Here is a 25440-nt window from a genome sequence, read left to right on the forward strand (position 1 = left end):
CATTGGACAGAGAAGAATTGACAAGATTCACATAACTTCGTCTAAACTGCAAAAGCATTCCATAGTCTAAATTTACAACTGTGTCAGCATATGAACACGACCATTTTCATCAGATGTCCCATAAATACGAGATCAATTGATCAGAAAGGCCGCAAGTGTATGAGAAGACAACTATGTACTTACCCCCCAATGACATGCATGTGTTCAGATACGCTGTCAACAATTGTACAGGTTCACGTTGGTGTGACAATTTCTAATCTCAAACGTGATACTGAATAAAATAAGCATGAGGGAAAACACTAAAAATTGATGCCAGGAACACCTTGATGAATTCCCGGGTCTTGATCTACTCATCAAAATAAGTTCATCCGATCGATCACCCTGTCTCACTATTGATGGGTTTATCTCCTAATTAACAGTCTGAATTCCAATTCACAGCACCCATGAATTAGTTGGACAGTGCTTCAAGAAGAATGTTTGTAGCTGTATTGATGTCATTCCTAGCCTGCACAAGTGCCTGTCTAGCTGAGCTCCTATCAAAGCCCATAGAAACCAGAGTAGCAATGGCATCCTCTGTTGGCTCTGTGGAAGGAGCCATGGGAGCAGGATAAGTTCTCTGAAACCAACGAGAAAGATCAGTTGTTATGGATAAATTAAATTAAACTAACAAAGTGATGTTGATGCAATATAAGCAATTGATTCACACTATAGCAGTTTCGGAGGTAAGAATTTATAGTTTCAAGTGCAAGATTCAAGAAAATAAAAGGACAAGACAACTCCTTAATTTTGCAGTCTTGGGCTTCCCAAAAATTTTGTTAAAGAAAATTGACTTTCTATACTAAGAAATCGATCTGTTCATAAAAGTCAAACTCGGGTTCCAGTCTCCAGAGTGGAGAAAAGAGGTGAAGGAAATATGAAGAAAATGATGGTAAAGGTGATAGGGGAGAAGGCTGAAGAGGGAGACAGGAGGGTGGTGGGGATTATCGAGAGACTTGCCTCCACATGACGACCAGCATGGGATCGTGCACTTCCTGTTACATTCCTCGTAGTTGGTCCTTGTGGACTGCCCGTAGACGGCCAAGAAAGTTGTGAAAAGAATGAAGCTATGAACTCGGGGAACTGTAGCAGATAGAGTAGACAACAATGAAGTATTAGTTTATAGCTTCGAGTCAGCTTTAGCAATTGACACTGTGAACAGTTTGAATGTTTTATTAAATTTTAATTATAAAAAAACAGATAAGGGAAAAAGAGGCAGGAAATAATACTTTCTAATGATGCAAACTTACTTGTTTCCTTTAATAAGTCAATAAGTCAGTTACACCAGTTAAGAAGAAGAAAAAGAATACACCAGTTAAGAAGAAAAAGAAACTTGATGGTCAAATAAACAAGGAAACATCGTTATTTGTAATTTTGTGAAGATAAATTGAGCACAGAAGCTGAAGCATATCCTGCACACGCATGCAAACATCTCATTTCTTCACATTTTAGAACCCTAACAAGTGCCAGAGATGATCAAAGATCTTATGGTTCACGATAATCATAATTCAACTGATTTTATCACGAATAATCTCTCAAACAGTTCTGTCCAGGAATGATCAAATTACACAAATATCAGACCTTTAGAAGATCAAAACCATAACAAAACTTTTTGCTCAGATACAAGCCTCATAATGCATGCAGAAAACCTGAAAAATACACCACCACATGATCACACACCTGAACCAAGTTAATCTAATATTTAATCGCTGTGGAGGAATTTTCCCAATCAACCTTTATAGATACAGTAAAGAAGTTCGGTTAAGTTAATCAAGAACTCAGAATGTCCTATGAGGAATCTTCTCAACCAATCTTTGTGCATATACAAATAACTTCATGTCAAATAATCAGATCCAACTAACAATTTCCTATGGAGGACTTTTCTCAACAAATCTTTGAGCATAGAGCAAAGAAGTTCAATTAAGTTGATCAGCTCCAGCTCACAATACCCAATTTCATTACAACACAAAGCAAAGACCTAAAGAATAGAAACCTCACAATCTAAGCTGTCATCTATTGTTGTTGACATTTAGTTACAGAAAATATGAGGTGAAGCCAAAAAACCTACCTTTGCCTTGCGGATGCCAAAGATATTTAGACGATACAAGGAACCAGCAAGGATACCACATATCCCAGGCAAGATTGATCTTTTCCAGGATGATAAAAGAAGCTGTAGAACCAAAACTGATATTGGATCTCTGGTATTGGAAAGAGAAACAAAGGGGCAGATGTGGCAGAAACCGAAACCAAAACCAAAACCAAAACCAAAAAGGGGGGGAAGGCAAACACATTCACGCATAGAAAAGTGCAAGTGTTCTCTTTTTACCTGAACACCAGCTAGATATATGAAAGACTTATCAGAAAAGTGGTTGCTAAAGATGTGAAACCGAGTTGATACTGGAATGTCAAATTAGAAGGGAACAAATGAAGCAAATATAAGACCATAAGGTCCTGATGTCAGAAGATTGGCTGAAGGATCTGCATATAAACAGACACATTTAATTGTTGGGCATGATTGTAATGCAGCAGAAAGAACGTTTGCTGAAAAAATCGCCTATAAAAGAAGCATGAAGAGCATAAATAAATGAATAAGCTCTTATTTTTGCTAGGGCACAGCCAGCAGAATAAACTTGCACCCTTAGAAATAGTATATAGGACATTATGTTGAAATATTTCTTCATATTCAAAGGATTGTAAATGATGGTATGAAGTATCTACAAGCTGGAAGATGGCACAAGGCATGCAGGCAGCACTCATTTGACCGGGGCAGTAAAGTCAATATCATCCAGCAGAACAGGAGTGAAGTGTGGTCACCACAACCCATGATTAATAACCATATATTTGAAATCCAGCATCTTGGCCCAGGAACTTCCTAATGTGACCTCTACTGAGGTTCTTCACATCAAGGAAAAAAAAAGAAGAGGAGAGAGAACTAATAGGCAATGTATATCACTATATTGCTCAGCAAAAAGAAAATAGCATAGCAGCAAATTTACCCAATTAGTTTTTACAGTAACAATGGAGTTACAACAACTTCCATGGGTTATATACTTGAGGTGTAAAAGATTAATGAAGAAGAGAAGCACTTTCAAAAATAACAATGCATCAAACAGGGATAGACGTCATATACCTTTAAGGAGTGCGACAGCAAAGATCTCAAAGAGTAATGAAACTATCACAGAGAACAAAATAAAGACCTGCACAATTTGGGCAGACTTCAATAAACAAAAAAAAAAGGAGAAGAAATATGATAATGAAAGAAAACCACACACTAAAACACAATCAGATTTATATTTCTTTCCTAGGGCCAATCCTGTTGGAAAATAGAGAGCAAAAACCAAAGCAGAAGTTGAGCCACAATTTTTTTTAAAAGAAAGACAAATAAATATTCATTTACTGATTAAAGCAGCAGAATCTTAACAGAGACATGTTTCTCAACTTAAGAATTTTTTCATCAAAAACAAAATGGTGAGAGGTAACAGCACACAGAATTAGGGAGATATGCAAAATCTGAAGTGTAGAAATATTGATAATGTTGATTTGGAACATTTGTCTCAAGTCCCAATCCAAAAGAATGCATGAGCAAATTAGGATGATAATAACTCACCAAGTACTTGTTGGAACCAATCTGTCTCTCAAAGACCCTAAAGTAATATAGAAGGTATAGTCCAAACATCATTTCTGAAGTAGATGAAAAGGCGAAAACTGACAAAATTAACTTCCAGAGACGGGGATTCCTGAAAATATCCTGCCATAAAGAAAAACAAAATTTGTAAGGTGTGCTCCATTTTTAAATTCAAGGATCCACTACACAAGATACATCATAATATTATAATTTGACCATGGCTAACAGTCATCTACATAACGAAGACAAGGTTAACATCCTTTTCCTCCTTTAACTCATCTTACATCTTCAACCATGGCTAACACATACCTTCATCGAATTATAATTTGATAAGGCTAAACTATATAAAGATGGATATTTCACACTATAATATAGAGATCCATTCATATCATCTAAAATCATGATGTTACCCTGCATTGCTGGAAACAGATGCCTCAATCTCCCAAGTCTACTTCCATGGGATATAGCTAGACAGACCCCACCTCCCCCCAGAAATAAAAAATAAAATATCTGCCACAGAAGCCCCAGTAAACCCATACTCATGTCGATATTCAACTTCAGTACACACAATCCTAACAAAGGATGTTACAAAATCAAGCTACTGAGCTGACTCCTCAGAAATTTCCATCTGATAACTATGTCATTTTCAAAAAAATCCAGCTTGTACATCCTATAATGTCCAATACCACGACTCCCAAATCAACAAAGTTCCACAAAACCATCCAACCCCACAAGATTCCCTAACCAACTACATGCTCAATCATCCCATTTTATCTATAATTCTACTGTAAACTCTCCTTCCCTCACTCTTCTATGCCCATCAGCAACCAGTTGAGTTCTAAGTTTACCTTCTAAGTCATAAAATTATAACTTTTTAGAAAGAAATCATTAAAACAAGGATAATTAACAACTAAACTAAATATTTTGAATTAAAAAGGAAAACTATTAATATTTTTGTGAAACAAAATAAAAATTCTGACTCTGATTTCAATCAATCTACCACTAATGTAAAAAAAGAAAAAAAACCCACGTAAGAAAAACAGTAAAGCCAATAGAATGTACCTGATACGATAGTCCAAGCTTGTTAGGGCCACCTTTGATCCTCAAGAAAATGGTAAAAATTGCACTTGCAATAACAAATGTTTTCGTAACAGGCGCATTGCCTATTTATCACCAAACCCACAAAAAATAAAAATAAAATCATAAAATTTAGATGCACATCAATATCAACAACATCAATCAATGAAAATGAAGGGGCAAAACGAGAGGAAGGGGGTTAATTGGTTTACGCACTGAAACCAGAGGGGCCGCCGTTCATCTTTCTGGGTCAAAGGAGGAGCAACCAAGCGACGGCGACGGCGAACTTTCTACTAATTTCTACGTTATTGTTGATGGGGGTATTTGATTTGGTTAAAAGTTTTTTTAAAAAAAATTGAGTTCTAAGAAGAGGTTGATTGTAGATGGAAAATTGAGATGGAATGGTAGGTGATTGATTAATTTTCTTTATTTATTTTTTTATTTTGGGGCAAAGTTTTTTTTTTTACATGGAACATGCTAGACTCTTCTAACGTTTTTTTTTTTTTTAAAAAAAAAAAAAGTCTATTATAAAAATGTAAGGAAAATAGATTTTGAGTGTTTTTACTTTTTATAGAGCAATGCGTGGCATTTTCCTTTGGGAACTTTTTACCATATTATAATTCATGTAAGATCAATTTTAAAAAAAAAATTAAAAAGTTGATAATGTATTTTCAAGAATATAATGTAATGATAAATTCAAAAAAATTTAAATAATTATTAAAAATATATATAATTTAATTAAAAAAATCAAGATAATATTTTTAAAAAAAATATTAAGAATATAACTTGGATCAGTTACATATAAAATCTACGACCTGAGTTATAAAACTATAATAACTATAATAACTTCATTTTGAAAGTAAATCAAATTCAATTTTTAATCAATTCAATATTAAAAAAAATAAAAAAAAAGATAAAAAACTTGATTAAGTTTGGATTAACCCGTCAAACCTAGATCATGAAACCAAGATAACCTAATAAAAACAAATCAAAACAAATTATGAAACTCAATTCTCAATTAATCTAATATTGAATGATGAAATTAAAAAAATCAATTAAAAAGGAGCAAAAAAAACCCGGATCAACTTGATTTAGCATGTCTGATCCTTGATTTTAGTCATGAGACTATAATAACCTCATAGAAAACAATCCGAAACAAATTATAAAGTATAATTTTCAATCAACTGAAATGGTGAAGGATAAAATTAAAGAAAAAAAATTAAAAATAAAAAACCCAAGTCAATCGAGTTAACCTGCAAAACTCATGACTCAAGTCATGAGACTAAAATAATTTTATAGAAAGTAAACTGAAATAAATTACGAAACTTAAATCCCTAATAAATCTAATGTTAAAGGATGAAAATGATTAAAAAAACTAAAATTAAAAAAAAAATTCAAAGTAATGTTCCAATGAACCGTACTTTGTGAGGAGGGGAAAAATGATTTCCCCTTCCCAATTAGTTCTTGTTAATTAGATCATTGTTGCACTATGTTGCGGATCATATCAATTTTTTTGGATTTAAAAAAATATTTAAATATTGTTAATGTATATTTTAGCGTAATATTTTTAAACTATATGAGAATTAACTTGATGTAACTTGGTCAACTTGGCATGTTCAACGATAAACCGAATGACCAATAACAATATAGTTTGACTAGAAAAATCAAGACGATATTTAAAAAAAATATTAAAACGATAACATATTAGATCGACTTGGGTTAATCGACCAAATTCACTACCCATGCCATGAGACTATGATAAACCTATAAAAAGCAAATAAAAAAACAATATTAAACTTAATTCTCAATCATCTCAATGTTAAATGATAAAATTAAAAACAAAATTTAATTAAAAAATACATTGAATCAACTTAGGTTAACCTATCAAACATGGGTCATGAAATTAAGATAACCCTTTAGAAAGCAAATCAAAACAAATTATAAAGCTCAATTCTCAACCAACTCAATGTTGAATGATGAAATTAAAAAAAAAATCACTTAAGAAAAGGACAAAAAACCAATCGGGGTAACCTAACTTAACTAACCAAACTTGTGATTTGGGTCATGCGACCGGAATAACCTCATAGAATGCAAGCTGAAATAAATTACGAAGCATAATTTCCAATATTAAATGATGAAATTAAAAAAAATCAACTAAAAAAAACATGAGTCAATCAATCTAACTCTTGACCCGAGTCACAAGATTGTGATAAAGTATTAAATTAAAAAAAAATTGACTCAAATCAATCTAGGTTAACTTATAAAACTCAAGTCAGGAAATCAGTATAATTCCATAGCAAACAAATAAAAAAAATAATATAAATTTCAATTCTCAATTAAGCCAATTTTAAAGGATACAATTGAAAAAATATTAACAAAAAAAAAAACGAGTTAACTTGGCTAACCTATAAAACTTGCGACCTGGATCATGAGACCATGATAACCCAAAAGAAAACAAATCAAAAAAACAATTATGAAGTCCGATTCTCAATCAATCCAATGTTGAATATGAAAATTAATTTTAAAAAAAAGACAAAAAATAATCTGAGTCAATACAACTAACTTGCAAAACTTGCAATTTAAGTCATGAGACCAAAATAACTCTATAGAAAGCAAATCAAAATAATTTATGAAGTTCAATACCTATTAATTTCAATGTTGGAGGATGAAATAAAAAAACAATTGAAATTAAAAAAAATCCTCAAGATTTTTGAGGATCAAAGTGAAAAAAAACCCTAGTTTTTTATTATTTATTGCTACAATGAAATGACAAGTCATTTTAGCATATGTTAATAATAATAATAATAATATTGTGCAAGTTTTTTAACAATACCAATTTTAAAGGGAAAATGGCATTATTCTCATTTTATAATTTATTATTTCACTCCATATTTGTTACAAATTATATTGATAGACTACATTACTCCTTGTTTTTAATAAAATTATGGAGTGTTTTTTTTATATAACTAAAATGTTACTGAAATGTTGTTTTTTAATTTATTAAAATTAAAAATTAATTCAAAGAAAAAACAAGGAGTAAATAAAAATTAAAGCTCTTAAAATCTTACTGACTTTATTAAATTTTTCTAAATGAATATTTTATTCGGTGGATAATGTCTAGAACTAAACAAATATATATAATATGACAAAAAAAAAATCAATCAATTAATTTTTTAATAGGTGATGATAGAAAAAAAATAAAAAAATTACAATCATGATTATAAAAATAAAGAATTTACTCTTTTAGTTATATTTTCTAGATCTAAATACAGAATTTTTTTTAATATATCATCATTTATGAAAATATAATTAGGGGTATTTTGATTTATCTGAATAATATTTATAGAGTGGGAAATAATAAATTATGAGGTGAGAATAACACCAACTAAAAAAGATCTATAGTAAAAGACTAGAAAAAAAAAGGAAAAAAAAATCTTATAACCATGACAATATGAATTTTGCACAGGGCATTTATTCTGTTAAATATAGGCATGTTTCATCAGAAATGTATCAACTGAAAACATAAAACTGATTAGCTTTTCCCTACACAAAGACTCATTAGGTATATATATATATATATATATATATATATTGCTTACAAAATTACAATACACATAAGACTACACTATTCTGAGGCCGCGGCAAGCTTCACAAAAACTCTGAAGCGTGATGTTCGACTTTCTAGGAACATTTCTATGGCATTCAGCTCTCGAAATCATAACTCAAGAGAGTGAAAAAGAAGGGAGCTATTTACGTAGGGATGTTATGAAAGTGGAGGGGAAAATGTCCATCATGCTAATCGAAGATTTGTTTTGGCCATAGCTGCTTCCATTTTGATATCTCTTCCTCTTTGTAAAGCTTTCTAATTCCTCCATAGAAACCGTCAGCTTCATTACCTACTTCCCTGTGGTCCTTCCTGTTTACTATCGTCTGTCTCCATCGAGAGCCAGGAGTGTATTGGCTGAACTCCAGTACCACTGTATCTGTTAGCAAGACTTCATGTTAGCAAATTGAGCAAGTGCTGCAACATGATGAATAATGAGGAGAGCTTCTAATGTTCATGCTTGATCACTCTAAAAGTTGAAATTGTTCCATATCATGTGTGTCTCTGATTGAAAATGATGCATATATGAATGGCATCAACATCCAAAGAAACCGGAATATTTGTATTCAAAGGTCTTACATCCTAGGACTCATCAAACTTTGCGCACCGCAAGACATGGTGCGGATTAAAGTGTCTCACTCTCTTGCTTTCAGAGCAGCAATTTGTTCAATGAGAAACCAGTAACCATGAACTAAACATTAATACGACAGCTAGCCAGAGCTGGAGTAGTGCAATCATCCTTGAGTATACCTCTGAATTTTCATCTTTTGCTTTCACAAGATGTAAGACTAAATGAATGATCAATTGATAATGCTGAAAGGTTTTATTCCACTTGAATGATCCTTTTTTTTTGAAAAAAAAAGTGTTGATGTTGTCTGTAGATCAAAGACCTGCTGTTTTTGTTTTGTTATGACTGTTTGTTCTGTAATCTATTTTGGGTTGCGTACTTCGACTTGCTGTATGTCATTATTGAATTGGCTTCTTGAATTCATCAAGAAAAGATGCTGGATAGAGATTGATGGGTGAAGGGATGATAAAGCAATGAGGAAAGTGGGGATTTGATAATGCATCATGCACATGTTTTGTCGCTCACTTTTGAAGAAAAGTGTACATTTTAGAAGTGGCCTAACTGCTGTTCAGCTTGCTTGAACCACTCAAGCTCACTTGCCCGACAAAGCTGAGTAATGACAGGACAAGTTCCCAACATATTGAGGATAAGAAAGATTGGAATTCCTATAGCACTTGTTCTTTATAAAAGAGGGCAAAGGCAACAAATGAAGTACCTAGACTTTGTAGATTTACACATCAAGACTAATCTGTTACTTCAAAAATGGAAAGAGTAAATTCCATGAATCTCTACTGTATCAATGGTGAATGAAAAAGGTCAAGAAAAGGATAATTTTACAGTTTCTGATGATCCACTCACCACTGTATCGGCAACGGCAGCGATTTTCATTCCCATCACATAACTCCTGATGCCCCACAACAGCATACCACCAACCTGCTCATTTTGCAAAAGATCATTTTAATTTATACCCACAAGTAATACAGCAATTCATGACCAATTTCAAGACAGAAACTCAGATGCAGAAACTAAAGCAAATTGAAGCTAAAATATCCTAACTCACAAGCAGAAAATTTTGAAGATATTCAAAATCTCAAAAGGGATTGAAGCATGGTTCTAGGAAAATAATGCAGTCTGAACCAAAGGTAGAAACTTGATCAACTCCGAAGGCGATAAATTTTTAGGATCGAGAACATACCATAAGGGAATTCTTTGCTTCTCCTCCACTGGATCTCAATGTGATCGCCAGGTTTCAAGTCATTCAAACAATCAGAAGTATGAAGAACATGTGCAGGAGTTTCAACTGGTGGTGCTCTGAGCCTATCCCGGTGTATGCTCTCTTCTATTGTTCGCCGTGCAAAAGGAGAATACCTGCAATTAAAAATACCCTATGAGTTTCAGCAGACGGCCCTGCCTTACACATGAGCTGATCAAGTAAAAAAGCACAATTTCAACACAAATTACTTCTCATACGACAATAAAATATTCTCAGCTATATTAGCTGCTGCAGTTCAATGTGCAGAAGAATTTGGCATAGGTTAAAAACTCCCAATGCTGAAAGTTTTAAGATTCATCAAAGCTTGATAAAATGATTTAAGGCTTGTTAGAACAGATAAAAAGTTTCAGATTCCGATCCGAGTTCTCTCTCCATACCTTGCCTGAAAGGTGTCTGTCTTGGAATCATAGCTAAGTTGTGCATCATAACATGATAGCATAAATCCAACATGTCCATTCTGAAACCAAACACAGACAGAATCTCATTGAATTTTCCAAAAAACAAAATTAATAAAGAGAATTGTCATGAACACACAACCACAGTCATCATATCATCAATTTGAAGACGCAAAATTAAGATCAAGAACAGGTCTTTTCCAGTCCTTACCTCACGATTATAAACCTGCGCTGGAAACCAAAACTTGCCACTTTCAAGAGAGAGATATAAAGCCATGATTGAATCAACTGGTAAACAAGTTGTGGGCTTGTTTCTACTTTCACACTGAGATTTATACCAGGAAAAAGGCCACATACTCATAAGAGATCCAAAGAAACCCTTTTTATTTCTTTGATCTAAAAAGCTTGGCCTCTTCCTTGAAGCTATATGACATTGCCATTCCTTACAAGCAGCCTCACAAATCACTCTGCCCCATTTGTGCTTCAAATGTTTCTCCCATAAATGATCACTTCTACACCTATCCCTCAGAGAGTTACAAACTCCAGCCATGCTACACAACTCAGCTGGTGAAAGCCTCTCGAGAATGCATTCCAAAGCCAACTCAGGCAAATCCAGAAGAGAAGGGCTCTCCCCCTCCTCCTCCACAATCTCTTGAACTTCTGAACAAAGATTCACCTTCGTCAGTGGCATTTTCAAAGGAACTTGAAACATACTAACAGCAAACCTTCCTTTATTGAACCATGAAACAAGAAAACTTGAAAACCCCTCCCAAAACCAAGGCCCCAACAACAACATCTTCCCCTCACTCTTCATTGGCTTGAAAGAAAATGACTTGAAAAAGAAAATAAAAGAAAAACAAGAAATCAGTAAGAAAAGCATTGGATATGAGAAAATTATCAACTGGGGTGGTTCAAGACTTGTAATACTAAGATAGAGAGTCACAGACTGTTAGCTATGAGAAGACAATCGCTAATGAATCACAATATATAGCAAAAAAATATCACCATTGACAAGAAATTAAAGGAGTAGAAGTAATATATAAGAAAAGTGATTTTATCTTTGTTTAAACCGACAGATAAATTAAATTTAAGAAAGGGTGGCCATAGTTTGGTAAAATCGAGACAACTTTAAACTATTTGAAGACAGCACACCCGACAATGCTTTGATTGATTGCTGGCAGTTACAACACCACAATGGATAAATAACAACCAACAAGCAAAGGTTGCCGTTGCTTCTTAAAATATGCTACGTTCAGGCATCTACATGCAGTGAATTCCTAATTTCCTACACTTCTGTGGTTAAGGAAAAAATTACAGTTAACTCCTACGTTATCTTTTATTTTTTGTCCATCTTATATTTATTTACCAATACTAAACTTAAGGTATTTTCTCTTATTGACAAGATATGAATAATAATGTGAAAAATAAATCTACTTGTACAGGTAATTAAAAATCCTCGAGAATAAATTCCTAGACAAATAAGAGAGAACTAAACTGTACATGTAATGGGAGACAGTTGGAAGTTAAAGAGTGGAAGATTTAGGAAGGAAAAAATAAATAAAGAACAAAATCTAAATCAATACGAAGGTTCATAGAGAGAAAGGTTTGAGACAGTCCCACATGTCAGAATATATAAGATTTGAGGACATCAAGCGAGAGCAATGTGTACATATACAGGGAATATAGACACACACACACACACACGCACAGGTTGGGAATGGCCCAAACTGTTAGACCAAGGCTTGTCGTTTGTGATCAAAATTACACATACATGAAAAAAAAAAAAACCAGAAAGGAAAGAATATCAAACAGAAGTGGCAAAAACTCCGTGATTGATGAAGATGAGGATGAACTCGAAGTGGTTCCTTTTTTAGTTTAACCAGAGTTTTTATCTCATGACAGCAAAGAGAAGAAAAAAACTTTTCTAAATATATTTTTTATTTATACTATTATCTCAAATTCAAATGTAAAAAAAAATATAACTCAGAAGTGAATAGAGTATGAAAATAAATAATCAACTTATTTTTATTTTATTTTATATGGCAACAAAAGCATCATAATCTTAAAAAAAAAAGGGATGATATAGTTACTTTCACATCCAAGCATAATTGTATAGAATATCACTGCATTTGTATGGAAGATAAAACTTTAAACATATTTGTAAATGAAAAAAATCATGTATAAACATATCGATTCTAGAAAAATCTGGTTTCTCAGAAAAAGCAAGAAAATATTTGTTTTCACTATCTTAGTGATTTCTATTTCAAAACAGGTAACAAGGGCTGAAACCTAAAATCTTCGTAAGCTAAATGGGATCCTCTTTACTTGCATTTACTGCATGAGCCAAGCCAATCCATGGAGGACAGAAATAAGGTTATTTTGCTTTTATGGCATTGAAGTGTAACTTTTTTGCCGGTGGGGGTGATCAGAGGTGAGAATGATCTGTCAGAACACCATAAAAGCCCACCTGAACTCCCACCAAACTCACAACAGCCACACCAGATCATACAGACCACGTAAACTACTGTGACAAGATTCACGAAAAATCGTGTCCTGAATCCTGATTAAAGAATGAGAAAGCGACTGTTTTTATGTGCCCAAACACTGTTTTGTTGAGGTAAAAAATGGGGCATGCAAGTGGTCGTTAGAAAAGAGATGGGGCCTCACTCCCCACACTTGCCTTGTTCACCATTTATGATGGTTCCAATGAAGATCTATACTTCCCTTTTCTTTTAGCTTTTGTGGCTATCATTGACCTGTGAGTCTACGACTATTCTTTTATATTTATACACTATATTCCTGACCTTTGCTCCCCTGTCGGTTAATTTTCTTTTTAACCTCTTAGAAAATATAAAAATATTAGGAGGTAAAATAATTTGATACACGGTGGACGAAACTTTTGAAAAAAATTTATAATGTCTAGTAGACCCCATGAAAAGACAATAATAACCCCTAATGCAAGGCCATTAAGTTTTATTCAAAAGAACGAAACCATAAATTTACTATTTCAACCCTCCGGTAAATCACGGCATACATACAATACTTTTTTCTATTTTTCTTGACATGTTTAAGGGTTTTTTTTTTTAGTTTAACGTGGATGTCCGGGCCAGTTTGCGCGTACCTCGACTAATCTCACGGGTCCTGAAGTTAACGATCATGTAAGCCTCCAGTGGCCATCATATGAACAATCACAGGGCTCGAACCTGAGATCACAGAGGAAGCAAATCTCTTGGTTCCAAACTTTTATCATTGGGCACTACCTAGATGGTTTATTTTAGGTTTTCTTTCTAACACTCACACGTGCTCCAGTTCAAATCCTAAGGTTGAATAAAAAAATAAAAATAAAAATAAAAATAAAATAAAAATAAAAAATCGAAGGCGTTGTATGAAGTCATCATGTGTTTGCCAGATGCATGCATCTCCACCGATTAAGTTGTTTGCTGCGTTAGACGGTGCATCATCTCCTCTGTCACTTCACTTTATTCATCGGCGCTAGCTATTTATATAGGATTTGATGAGATTGAAATTTACTTTCAAGGTGGTGAGATACTCCATTTTAATTATAAAGTTTATTTCATTAATTAATCCTATTAATTAAATACCTTATTTGTTACAATTTAAATTAATATCTTCGGCGGTTAAACCTCATTTTTTAATTATTTAATTGTAGTCAAATTCAACTCAATCCTCTTTTCAAAATAAAACAACCTAGTTTAATGAATTTATCTAAAACTTGCCCATAAAAAACTTCCAAACTATTGACAAATAAAAGACTTAACTCTGAATTGAATTTAATATTGAATAAGAAAATTCAATTGAGAAAAAAAAAAGAGCTTGAACTCAAAAAATAATTATGTTTTTTTTTAAAAAAAATTAGAGTGTCTAGGTCATTAGGTTTGTCTTGAAATTAAATTTTATTTTTTAATATTAAATTGATTGAAAATCGAGCTTATTGATTGAATCTGAATATAGAATTTCACGAGTTATGAGTTTTAGAAATTAAACTGGGTTTAAAAGGTTCGTCCAATTTTGCATGGTTAATTTTTTTTTCTAAACTCATATTTTTTCAAATTTACCGTTCAATATTTATTTAATTGGAGATTGAGTTGCCTTATTTCTTTATTATTTTCTTTCTATATAATTCTTCACTGATTTTAAAAATGACTTGGGTTATCTCAGATATTTTTATCTATCATTCTTTTTTAAATTTAGCTTTGTAAAAAGATATTTTATTTTTAAATTAAATTAAACTAAATTAATTGGATAAATGTAAGCAAGAGAAGTTCACATCATGATATTTAAAAAATAAATATAGAAAAAGCTTTTATTTGGTGGACATCGTTTTATTGGCATGAATAATCGTTTGATTAAATAAAAAATTAATTAAAAAAAAGAATTATTAAACACAATTGGGCACATGACCCATGTTGCAAAATCAAGTATCTTGATGTACACTTGATTTTTCCAATTTAGTTTTACTTATCATTAACAGATTTTTTGTTTTATATTTATTGTCACGAATAATTTTTAATTTATTTAATTAAATGTATTTATAAATTTTTTTAAAAATTTTATAGCCGAAAACACATTAAAAAAAACTTGTATATTAATTTTTTTATTAAAAAATAAAATTATTCTAATCGTGACACAATAGAAGTTATTAAATAACAAGCAATTTCTATAGCAAGCTAGCCCGGACACCCACGTTGAACTAAAAAAAACAAGCAATTTCTATAGCAAATGGAGCTACAACATAATGTCACGTCGAATTCACTCTCAAACAAGGCAATATCCTTTTAATTGAGGGGCCTAGCATGGTAGAGAAGAGAGATTTTGTGGTGACAAGTTTTCAAGTGAGCTTTGAATTAGATTTGGGTGATCGATCTTCCATGGTCGGTTCTTGAGCTAATGACAACCTTGGATATTTTGTTTCACGACACTGACCATTAATTAGGTTCCTTAAACGTGAGGGACCATATATATATATACCTATTTATCCTATGGTACTAGGTGGTGAGAGGCATTAATACGAAGATTCTGCACCACAACTTCACAATGATGTTTCGAAAAAGAATCATCATCTTAAATAGGCACCTACCCAAGCCATGAAATTAGGGTATTAATTTTGTCTAATTGTCTTAAAAGAAAAGAGGATTTCCAGTTGCATGAATTATGGGGTAGTGGGGATTTTAATGGACCATTGGTCAATGACAAGAATCATGCTGATTTAGATGCTCCAAATCTTTGATTCACTAGTAAACCATAAACTCAACTAGACCACTATCAAGTATAATAAGAAGAAAACCATCCGGTATGTGGCCCAGTGGTAAGAGCTTGAGACTAAGGGGTTTGTTCCTCCTATGATCTCAGGTTCGAGCCCTGTGGTTGCTAATATGATGACCACTAGAAGCTTATATATTCGTTAACTTCAGGACCCATGAGATTAGTCGAGGTGCGTGCAAACTGGTCCCGACACGCACGTTAATAAAAAAAAAGTGTAATAAGAAAAACATGTTTGATTTTGCGTTGTTTAAAATGTACTTTTGAAATAAATTAATTTTTTATTTGTTTTAAATTATTTTTTTTATGTTTTTAAATTGTTTCGACATGCTGATATTAAAAATAATTTTTTAATATATTTCTAAATAAAAAATATTTTTAAAAATAACCGTTATCTTAATCCAGAACAGATTTTAAAAAAGGAACCCAACATTATAAGGCTCAAAATTAGTGTGTTGTCAACATTACTATAATGGATTCCACAAAGAAGGATTGAGAAATACAAAAAAGAGGGCCCCCCTAAAATATGATATGGTTCCTTTTGAAGATAGTTAAGTGGAGCTTTACCATCAATCAATAATAGATGCATCTATATTGCAAGCAAATAAGGATTGGATTTTAGGATCATGTAGGGTCCAAACTTTCTAGGTAATTATTTATTTTCCAAAAATATTTCCATGTACTTGCATATCAGAGTATGGTTTTGATATTTTTATTATTTTATTAGCTCCACTTTTTTAAATTATTATTATTTGTTTTTTAGTATGTTTTAAAAGTATATTTGGTTTTAAAAATATTAAATTAATATTTTTTTAATATTATATGATAATTTTGATACGATGATGTTAAAAAAAACAGATTTGAAAAAAAAAATTCAAAGTAAAAAACACTTTTAAAAAACAATCTACACTACAATACCAAACAAACACTAAAATTTTTAATTTTTCTTGTAGAAAATTACACTTTAATATATGTTAACATTGTAGTATACATTATTAACTATTAATTAGACTCAAATTCTTTGATTATAGCTAATATATATATATAAAAAAATCAATGCTGTAATTATATTCAAAGAAAGAATTCCTTTATTTCTTTATTGAAGACATGAATCACAACCTAAGATTAGTATCATAAACATGCGTAGACAAATTTATGATCTCCCTTTGGATTATATACTTGTAGAAGCTTTGAATATATTGCACCCCATTCGTTTTTCACATGCTCGAGACTTTTGTGGGAGAGGCATGCGATGCTTGTTGAGAACCAAGCTTTTGCTTTCATGATAGGGTTTGCTTGGCAGACATGCTCGATCGAGTAATCATACGAATCATGTAAGCTAACATGCAAGAATATCTTATCAAATGTGAAATCTATTTTTTGCGATTCTTCACAATTTTCAAATTCTATTTGGATAAATAAAGACGTGAGATTTAATTTATTGATAAAATAAAAAGAAAAATCATCATCTTATCTCAATTATTATTTACCTTTCATGTTATACTAAAATAGCTAGAATTTAAGCTCGTCAATATTGTCCCTGCTATAATATGATGATGAGAGGCTATTCTTCTCTAAAGAAAAGGATTAAAACCTTTCACACTCCTCGTTCGATTTACAGGCTATATGTATGCTATACAAGATATATATATTTTTATATATAAAATTAGTTGAGGTACATTCAAGCTGGTTTAGATATTCACGTTAAAAAAAAAATACATCTCAAGCTATTCTTTTGAAAGATACTTAGATCATGATTAATTAATTATCATTATCAAGCTAAAAAAATATAGCACGTCCAAAGGGAAACCTTTTTTTTTTTTTTTTTTTCCTACCACATCTCAGTACTATATATTCATATATTTGTGCATAGTCTGTTCACCACTCATATTATTCACACAGGCACTATAAGGGACTTTATGCTAAAAGTTGCTGAGGTAAGCAAGAAATTTTACAAGTGGCCTTTTCTTTCGATACCAAAATGAACGGAACATGTACAAAGTTGCTCTTGTCTAGCTATCCCTTTTTTTCCCTTCATTTAAACATTTATCTGTCGGTTAACATTTTTGAAAATATATTGAATTAATGGCCATTTTACCTTTACAAGACAAAAACCATAATAGAATTCATGGCATGGTGTTTATTAGCTCTCAAAACTACTCTTTCTAGGTGGTGATCTAGTGATGAAAGCTTGGGACCAAGAGGTTTGCTCCCTCTGTGGTCTCAGGTTCGAACACTGTGGTTGCTCATATAATGGCCACTGGAAGTTTACATGGTCGTTAACTTCAGAACCCGTGGAATTAGTCGAGGTGTGCGCAAGCTGACTCGAACACCCACATTAAACTAAAAAAAAAACTACTCTTTCTAGCCGGTTAATTCGAGAAATTTAAGATTCAAGACTCTTACGAGATTAGATTTTTAATTGAATTAAATAAGATAATAAATTATCAATTTTATGAGTTTTTAATAATTTAGTTCACCTGCTCAAACCTATCAAGATTTAGTGCCGAGGTATTGTATATTTCTCTTCTTTAGTTCTTTAGAGTGGGGACAGTAGCTACTAGCTAGGTATACATGAGGCTCTTAAAGCTGGCAATAGTAGAATCTTTGTAAAGCCCAAAAAAGTGCTGAGATGATATCCTCCAAATCTTTGGTGCTCTCTTAAGAAATATGCTCCAACAACTACCTCAACTCTCCTCATAGTATTCTCAATTCAAAGTGAACGTACCATAGAAATCCACCATTATTGGAGCAGAGTGTGTGATGTGATTTAGGTTTCAACTATCAAGATAATTACATGGGATCCACCGAGGAAAAGAAAACCAACAAATTAAATGGCCCAAGTGAGACGAGGGGCTTTATCTTTTTGTGCTAGTATGGTGGGGGACTGGAATATAACCAATGAGGCTGGCTTTAGACATCAGATGACAGATGGGGTGCTTCAGTTTTTTTTTTTCTTTAAATAACTGTTATCATATTCTTCATAAAGTGCAGCACCTCCGTAACTCCATAACGTAGTGGTGTCAATCCCTCCTAAACCCCACTTGTTTATCCAGAGAAGCAAGCTTCGTCCACTCCGAAATACTCGAAACGAAAGAGAGAGAATTTGCTAAAAACTGGGTTCTTGTTTCTTTCACTTCATCTCCATTGTCACACAAGCATCTATCGTAGCTCGGCCGTATAAATATAGAGTCGGCTAAGGATATCCTCAATCAGCCAGGCTACAATTCTAAAATAACTGGATCCATTGTCCATTATTACATCTTTATCAAAATCGATTTCTACGAAGTCTGTGAGCTCCAAGCTTGTCGTTGGTTGTGACCTAAAATTCATCTACCAACATTCCTTGTTCTTGTCTATATTAGTATTTTAAAAATCCATCAAAACTTCTCGTTTTGGTGCATTCATTTTGCAGCCAGGTGATATAATCCTCCAATAATAATAATAATAATAATAAAGACTATCCTCGTCAAAAAAAGAAGCATCAAACCAGGGCTCGAGTGGTGGAAGGAGGAGCATATAGACCTCTCTGAAAGGTTAAACGTCTGAATCCTCGTTCCCCAGAGACTCGCATTGAGATCAACTTACTATGCTGTTGCTACGACTGATTTGAGAAAGCCATCCAAGTCGAGCCAAATTTAACCGTTTTCACCTACTATGCTGCTGCAGGATGGTTTTTATATATATATATATATATATATATATATATATATATATATATATATGAAAAGTCAATATATTATATTATATCAACTTGAATTAACATATTAAATTTACAATCCAGATCATAATATCGTTATAGCCTTATATAAAATAAATTATAAAATTATTGATTCACAATCAATTAATTATCAAATAATAAAATTAAACAAAAAAAACAACTACTCAAGTCAACATGGTTAGCCCACCAAACCCATAATCCAATTCATAAAATCGAGATAACCTTATAAAATCAAATTGAAACAAATTATAAAACTCAATTCCCAATCAAACAAATGTTAAAGAATGAAATTGAAAAAAAATCAATTAAATAAAAGAATCCAAAAAAACATTAATCATCTCGGTTTAACCTGTCAAACTCATGACCCGATTTATGAGACAAAAAAAACCCTATAAAAAACAAATTAAAACAAATCATAAAAGTTAATCCTAGTAAACCCAATATTGATATGATTTTTAAAATTACAAACAAAAAACCAAACAAAGTTTTAATTTTTAACATTGCTCTTTGAATTTCTTTTTTGTATTCCAAATTGAACACAACTAAGTGAACTGGTCCCAAATGGATGCAGTAAAAAAAGAGTTCAAGCACTAAAATAAAATAAAATAATTCCAAATTAAACCTATTACTCATAAAATTGACTCTAAAAGGATACAATTAAAAAAATAAATAGATCCAAGCACTAAAATGAAAACCACGAGGATGTAATAAAAATAAAAGCTGGACTAAAATGAAAATAAATAAACCTATTATTCATTAAATTGGCCCAAAATGATGCAATTAGAAAGAAAAAAAAATCCAAGCATAAATATGAAAACCAAGAGAATGCAATAAGATAAAAAAAAAATTGCAAAAATAGTGCACAACCGAATAACCATGCAAAAATTGCAACAAACGTGAACACTTCAGCAAAACCTGGGATCAAAAGATGAAAAACCTCTCTTGGGAGACCATTCTTCAGGCAAAATGTTAGATGTCCAAGGGCATGCATGGCAAGCAAATATAGTTTTACAGGAATCGTGATTCTTGCACAGAATTGCAACAAAATATCAGAAAACAGTGTTTGGTAAGATCTTAAACAGATGCTCAAAGACCCAATCCAACAGTGCGGCCATCTCTTCGTCGAAGCCCAGCAGTATATTGTTTCTCTAGATCCATCTGGAGTTCCTTTTGTTTCTCCGCATCTTGACTGTCGGGTTTGTGCTCCACCTTTACATCTCCCTTTAAACCCTATAATTGGCCATAGGCACCAACGCAAACTCAGACTCTAAAACTGTGTTAGTAGGCGAACTAATTGAGAATAGCGTCATGCAGGAACAAGCAACAATGGATCATTTTGATGATCCATTCCTAACTAATATGACAACAGAATCATTCGAGTAAATAGAAAGAATTATGAGACAACGAAAATTACCATGAGTTTGTTGAATTTCTCTTGTCTGTCACGATCGCCAAACATAGCAGTATCCCACTGGCAACCAGGCTGTAAAAAGATTGAGGGTATTCAACAGATATTTAGAAAGAACCAGCCAACATAAGAAGAATAAACTAGGCACAAGTACCTCTTCCGGAGCAGCACACTTTTTATTCCCCCAAAGCAGCTTCTTCTTCTGCTCGGTAGACATAAAGCCCCCGCCAACTAGGTTCCTGTTAACTGTATCATACATGAAAAATCTTTCAATTAAAAACCAATTCAAGGTGATTAAAAACTATCACTACAACATCTGAATTCGACAACATATATAGCACCCTTGGGCAATCAATTGGAGCTAGACCCATCCACTTGCTTTCCATGGCAATAAAACATGGTATTCCTCTCAAATATAAAGCACGTGAAAGTTTGGATCTGAATGTAGCTCACCAATGAACAAATTATTCATTAGGCTCTACCCTACAGGCCTGCTTGGCTTAAATGAAGATAGTGAACATGAAGGTGAGAGTCTAATAGAGAATCGTAAAAGGGCATGATTCTCAAGAAAAAAGGAAAAGGAAGTAATGGAGAATGGAGGGCAACTGTTGGATTTGGTTTTTATTTATTTAGGAGTATTAATATTGTATGATTATTCTGGATTTTATTATTTAGGAATATTTGTATTTATCATTTAGTAGTTAAATTAGGATTTTAGCTTCCTTACTGAATTAAGACTTATTATCTCTCTTGGTTTGTTTTTTCAAGATTGAGCGTCTCTTATTGGTGATTTTGTTCTTCTATCCCACATCAATTATCATGTTTTGTTGATTTTCTTCATCTGTCCTACTCAAGAAGGCTTTGAAAGAGAGAAGATGATTAAAAACTGTGCAAAAAGAAGCTCCAAAACGAATATGGTAGCAGTATGAATTTAAGAAGTTACAATTACTCAACCTGAAGCACACTTTGATATAGATAAAGAAGACTAAGGACTTTCCTTCTCAAAAGCAACAATAAACCTACAAAAGGCACCGAGGAGATGCCACTCATTTATACGGACTAAAAAACTGCAAACAAAATAAGAACTAATAAAATGCAAACATGATCATCCATGAAAAAACTTCCTTGTAAGCTGGAGAAGTGAAAAGGCATTGTCCTCTTACTATTTTCCTGTTATTGTGTTCCTTCAACAACCACCAAAATATACCTAAGTGGATGCTACCCTGCTGTGCACTTTGCATTTACAAAAAATCCTCACAAAGCATTCAGCTCCACTTCCATTAACCAAGCCATAACCCAATCAATACCAGTCACCATGTACCAATTCCTATAACATGCGTCCAGGCCCTAAACATTAAAAGAAATATATTACTAACCAAAGGGGAACTCTTATGAGATTACAGGAGAAATTTTGAACTATTGCAAGATTTGACCTTATTTATCATAACTCATCTCATCAACAAGAAAAGAGATTGACTCGTAATAAAATTTAGAGTGACACAAACTCAGCTCTCTACTTCCTATTTGTATCGATGCTTCTTGATTTCCACCCTAAATAGCATGAGCATGGCTGACATGCTCATTGCAAGTTACCAACTTAGCACTCTCTCTTCATCCACACATAAAGGTCTGTTTCTGAACTTTTGTGGCCTTAAAACTGCCAGAACCTTGCCAGGAAATCATTGGAAATTTCTTTTTTATTTTCTGGTATATAACTAATCTCCATACTATTTTCCAAATTGGAAAAAGGCATAAAAGGTGAGAAAGACTTGAGGCTAAGTTTATAAACAGGTGCAGCTAAAAAAAAATTCACCTGCAGAAACCTTCTAGCAATTTAGAACTATGTAGCAATAGATGAACTTTAAATCCCAGGAGGACCTTAAAATCAGGAAAATATATAATCTAGATCACAAAAAATTCTGGAGTCTAGATGAGTTAGAACCTGATCAAAATAAGTTGCTACTCCCTAGCACTCACAAAAGAACAAGAGACTAGAAACTAAAACCTTCTTGACAGTATACACTCTGTACACCATTTTTTCATAGACTAAGACACTTGACAAATCCCCATATTTCATTTCAAGGGGAAAATGCAACCAAGAAGTAATGCATGCAATGCCAAAGAGAACCCTTCAAAACCATGGCAATATCATAAAATAACAGATGGCAATTACTTATTTGTGAAATTATTGACTACCTAATTCAGCAGCTTTCACAGCAGCAACCTTTGCAGCATCGAAGTCCTTAGCAGCCTCTGAACTATTGGCATGTGTCTGTCCTTCATTGATCTTGTTATCAACCTCCTGGGCCAGCAATGAACTTGAAGGCTGCTTTTCATTAACTACAGTGGTTGAGAATTCAAATTAATAGAGTTCGACTTCTAAAGCAAGAATGCAAACCAGGGAGAGCCGTTGAACAAAGGACAGGACAAATCAAAGTAATTACCATCTCCATTGTAATCAGGGTCCTTGTTAGAGCTAGACAATTTTGGCTTTTTGGCAGGAGATTCTTGATTTTCACTCCCAGAAATAGATTTATCATCACTTGTCTGCCCTGGTGCTTTACTGTACCGATTTTTTCCCCTGCTATTTTCCCAGTTATCATGTTTCTTCTTTTCCTTCTGACTATTCAATTCCTCTGGGTCATTCTTATAATGTTCTCTAAGGCGATGTCCACCATTCCTTCCAGAAGAGTCATTTTGATGCCATCGGGTTTCCTCATAGTAAGAAGAACGATCACTTTTATGATCTCCAGAACTGTGATGATCTCTTCTCTCATCACAAACATCTCTGTCCCGCCTGTTCCGATACCTATCCTTCTCTTCAGAAGCTGAGCTTGTATATTTCCTACCAGATCCAACTCTATCAGGCGAAAAGTCCTTATCTTTCAACTTCTGATGCTCCGATGATTCTCTCTCTTTATCCCTCCTTCTATGCCCTGAATTATCATATCTATCACAAGAATATTTCTCCACATTTCGCGCATAATCCCTTGACCTACCACGCTCACCATCCTTCAACTCCCTATCAGAAAGGGAAGACACCTGATAATGTCTTTCTCCATCATCCACACGCCTGTCACGTCTACTATAATCATCATTCCTAGAATACCCATGTGAACTCCTGGAAGAATACCCATCAGAATGTCTACACGAATCTCTATTCTTCTCATACCGACTCCTCCCAGAATCCCGGTTCAGTTCTTTCTCTTCATCCTTCCTTCTCTGTGAAGCTTTAGGAACATCCTCCCTCGGGACTACCGGACTAGAGCTACGATCATGCTTCGGACTTCCTACAATTCACACAATAAACACAACCAATCAACCCTCACTAAAATGCAGTAAAATTACAGCAACAAAACCTAGCAGCAGCAACAAAATTCTAACAAAAACCTACAGCACGCTTTCATTAATCTTAAAACCGCGACAAACCCAGAAAACCAAAACTGAACAAACTAACCATCCAAAGAAGGAGATCCATTAACAGGAGAATGGCGTCGTCGATAATTCCTGTTAGCCACATCATTGAAAAGCTTACGAAATGTTACTCTTGTCTCAGCATTCTCCGACTGAATGCCGCCGGTATCCATCAAACCTAAACAACAAGTATTTCATAAATTAATTAATCAAAACAACAAAATTAGTAAACAAATAAAACATAATTATTCCATTATTAAATTTTAACAAGAAAGAATAGGATTAAGAGAAATGAATCTTGGGTTCTAAAACCATCACCACTTATTTTCACCAAGTTAATTCGTAACTAAACCAGCCGAAAGAAGAAGAAAGGAACCTGTGATGAATTAATTAGGGTTTCTCCCCTCTCTATCTAGTCCAATTCTAGGGCCAGGGCTTGTTTCTCAGGGAGTGTTTTTTCTTTCATTTCTTCGTCTCTCCCTCTCTGTCGTGATATTTGTTTTTTCCTATTCTTTTTGTTGCATGCAGAAGGATATGGGGAAGAGTCAAGAAATCATACTAGCCGACCCGAACCCACACCCACACCCACGGTACGGACAGACGGTTTATTGGGTTAATCCATGAGTCCATGGATCAATCCGAACCATTTTTAAAATATCGTTTAGCTTATGTTTTTCATGAAGCATTAGATCAAATAATTCTATGAAATTACATGGATACCATCACATATTAGGGATAATGTAGGGGACATCTCTATTTTCCCTTCGGAAATCTTTAGAATTTTCATTGCTTAGCTTTCGATTTGTCTTTAACCTTCAAACGAAAGGCGAACAACTTGTCCTTCTCTTTTTGAAATAGAAGGTGCTGCTTGAAATAATTTTGTGTTTTTCCATATTATTATATCTCTATATTTCTAGTTGATAATTTTACATGAGTAACTACTAAATTCAATCACTTGTGCCCTTACTGCTCTGTTTTATGTTGAGGTCTATTTTGTAAAAATAATTAAATTGGATTGATGACTGATTTCTAGGTTTCA

At 33.2% G+C, this 25440-nt stretch overlaps 3 protein-coding genes across 4 annotated transcripts; all 3 read right to left on the minus strand.

Moving 5' to 3' along the window:
• Positions 1 to 26: 26 nt before the first annotated feature.
• LOC18106105 (rhomboid-like protein 20) lies at positions 27 to 5184 on the minus strand. Its single transcript, XM_006373639.3, is given in 8 exon segments — positions 27 to 616; positions 997 to 1119; positions 2105 to 2206; positions 2363 to 2514; positions 3167 to 3233; positions 3644 to 3784; positions 4724 to 4824; positions 4955 to 5184. Coding segments are annotated over 8 exon segments (879 nt in total). The 5' UTR covers positions 4980 to 5184; the 3' UTR covers positions 27 to 448.
• A 2998-nt stretch (positions 5185 to 8182) lies between these two features.
• Positions 8183 to 11763, minus strand: LOC7464093 (F-box protein At2g26850). 2 transcript variants are annotated; one of them, XM_024587305.2, is made up of 5 exons: positions 10790 to 11763; positions 10561 to 10640; positions 10106 to 10278; positions 9748 to 9843; positions 8183 to 8721 (listed from the first exon to the last, which is right to left on the minus strand). In XM_024587305.2, the coding sequence occupies exons 1-5, from the start codon at positions 11456 to 11458 to the stop codon at positions 8534 to 8536; spliced, it is 1206 nt and encodes a 401-aa protein (XP_024443073.1). In that variant the 5' UTR covers positions 11459 to 11763; the 3' UTR covers positions 8183 to 8533. The 2 variants fall into 2 exon arrangements, with proteins under 2 accessions (XP_024443073.1, XP_002323241.3); XM_002323205.4 differs by having other exon boundaries at positions 9769 to 9843; positions 10790 to 11755.
• Positions 11764 to 20500: 8737 nt separating this feature from the next.
• Positions 20501 to 24920, minus strand: LOC7464095 (uncharacterized). The gene is made up of 7 exons (XM_052447778.1): positions 24853 to 24920; positions 24445 to 24580; positions 23432 to 24277; positions 23184 to 23327; positions 21142 to 21233; positions 20994 to 21062; positions 20501 to 20809 (listed from the first exon to the last, which is right to left on the minus strand). Exons 1-7 carry the CDS (start codon positions 24865 to 24867, stop codon positions 20666 to 20668), a joined length of 1446 nt encoding a protein of 481 aa, XP_052303738.1. The 5' UTR covers positions 24868 to 24920; the 3' UTR covers positions 20501 to 20665.
• Positions 24921 to 25440: the final 520 nt, after the last annotated feature.

This window comes from Populus trichocarpa, chromosome 16 (genome assembly GCF_000002775.5).
Source record: "Populus trichocarpa isolate Nisqually-1 chromosome 16, P.trichocarpa_v4.1, whole genome shotgun sequence".
NCBI classification, from domain to species: domain Eukaryota; kingdom Viridiplantae; phylum Streptophyta; class Magnoliopsida; order Malpighiales; family Salicaceae; genus Populus; species Populus trichocarpa.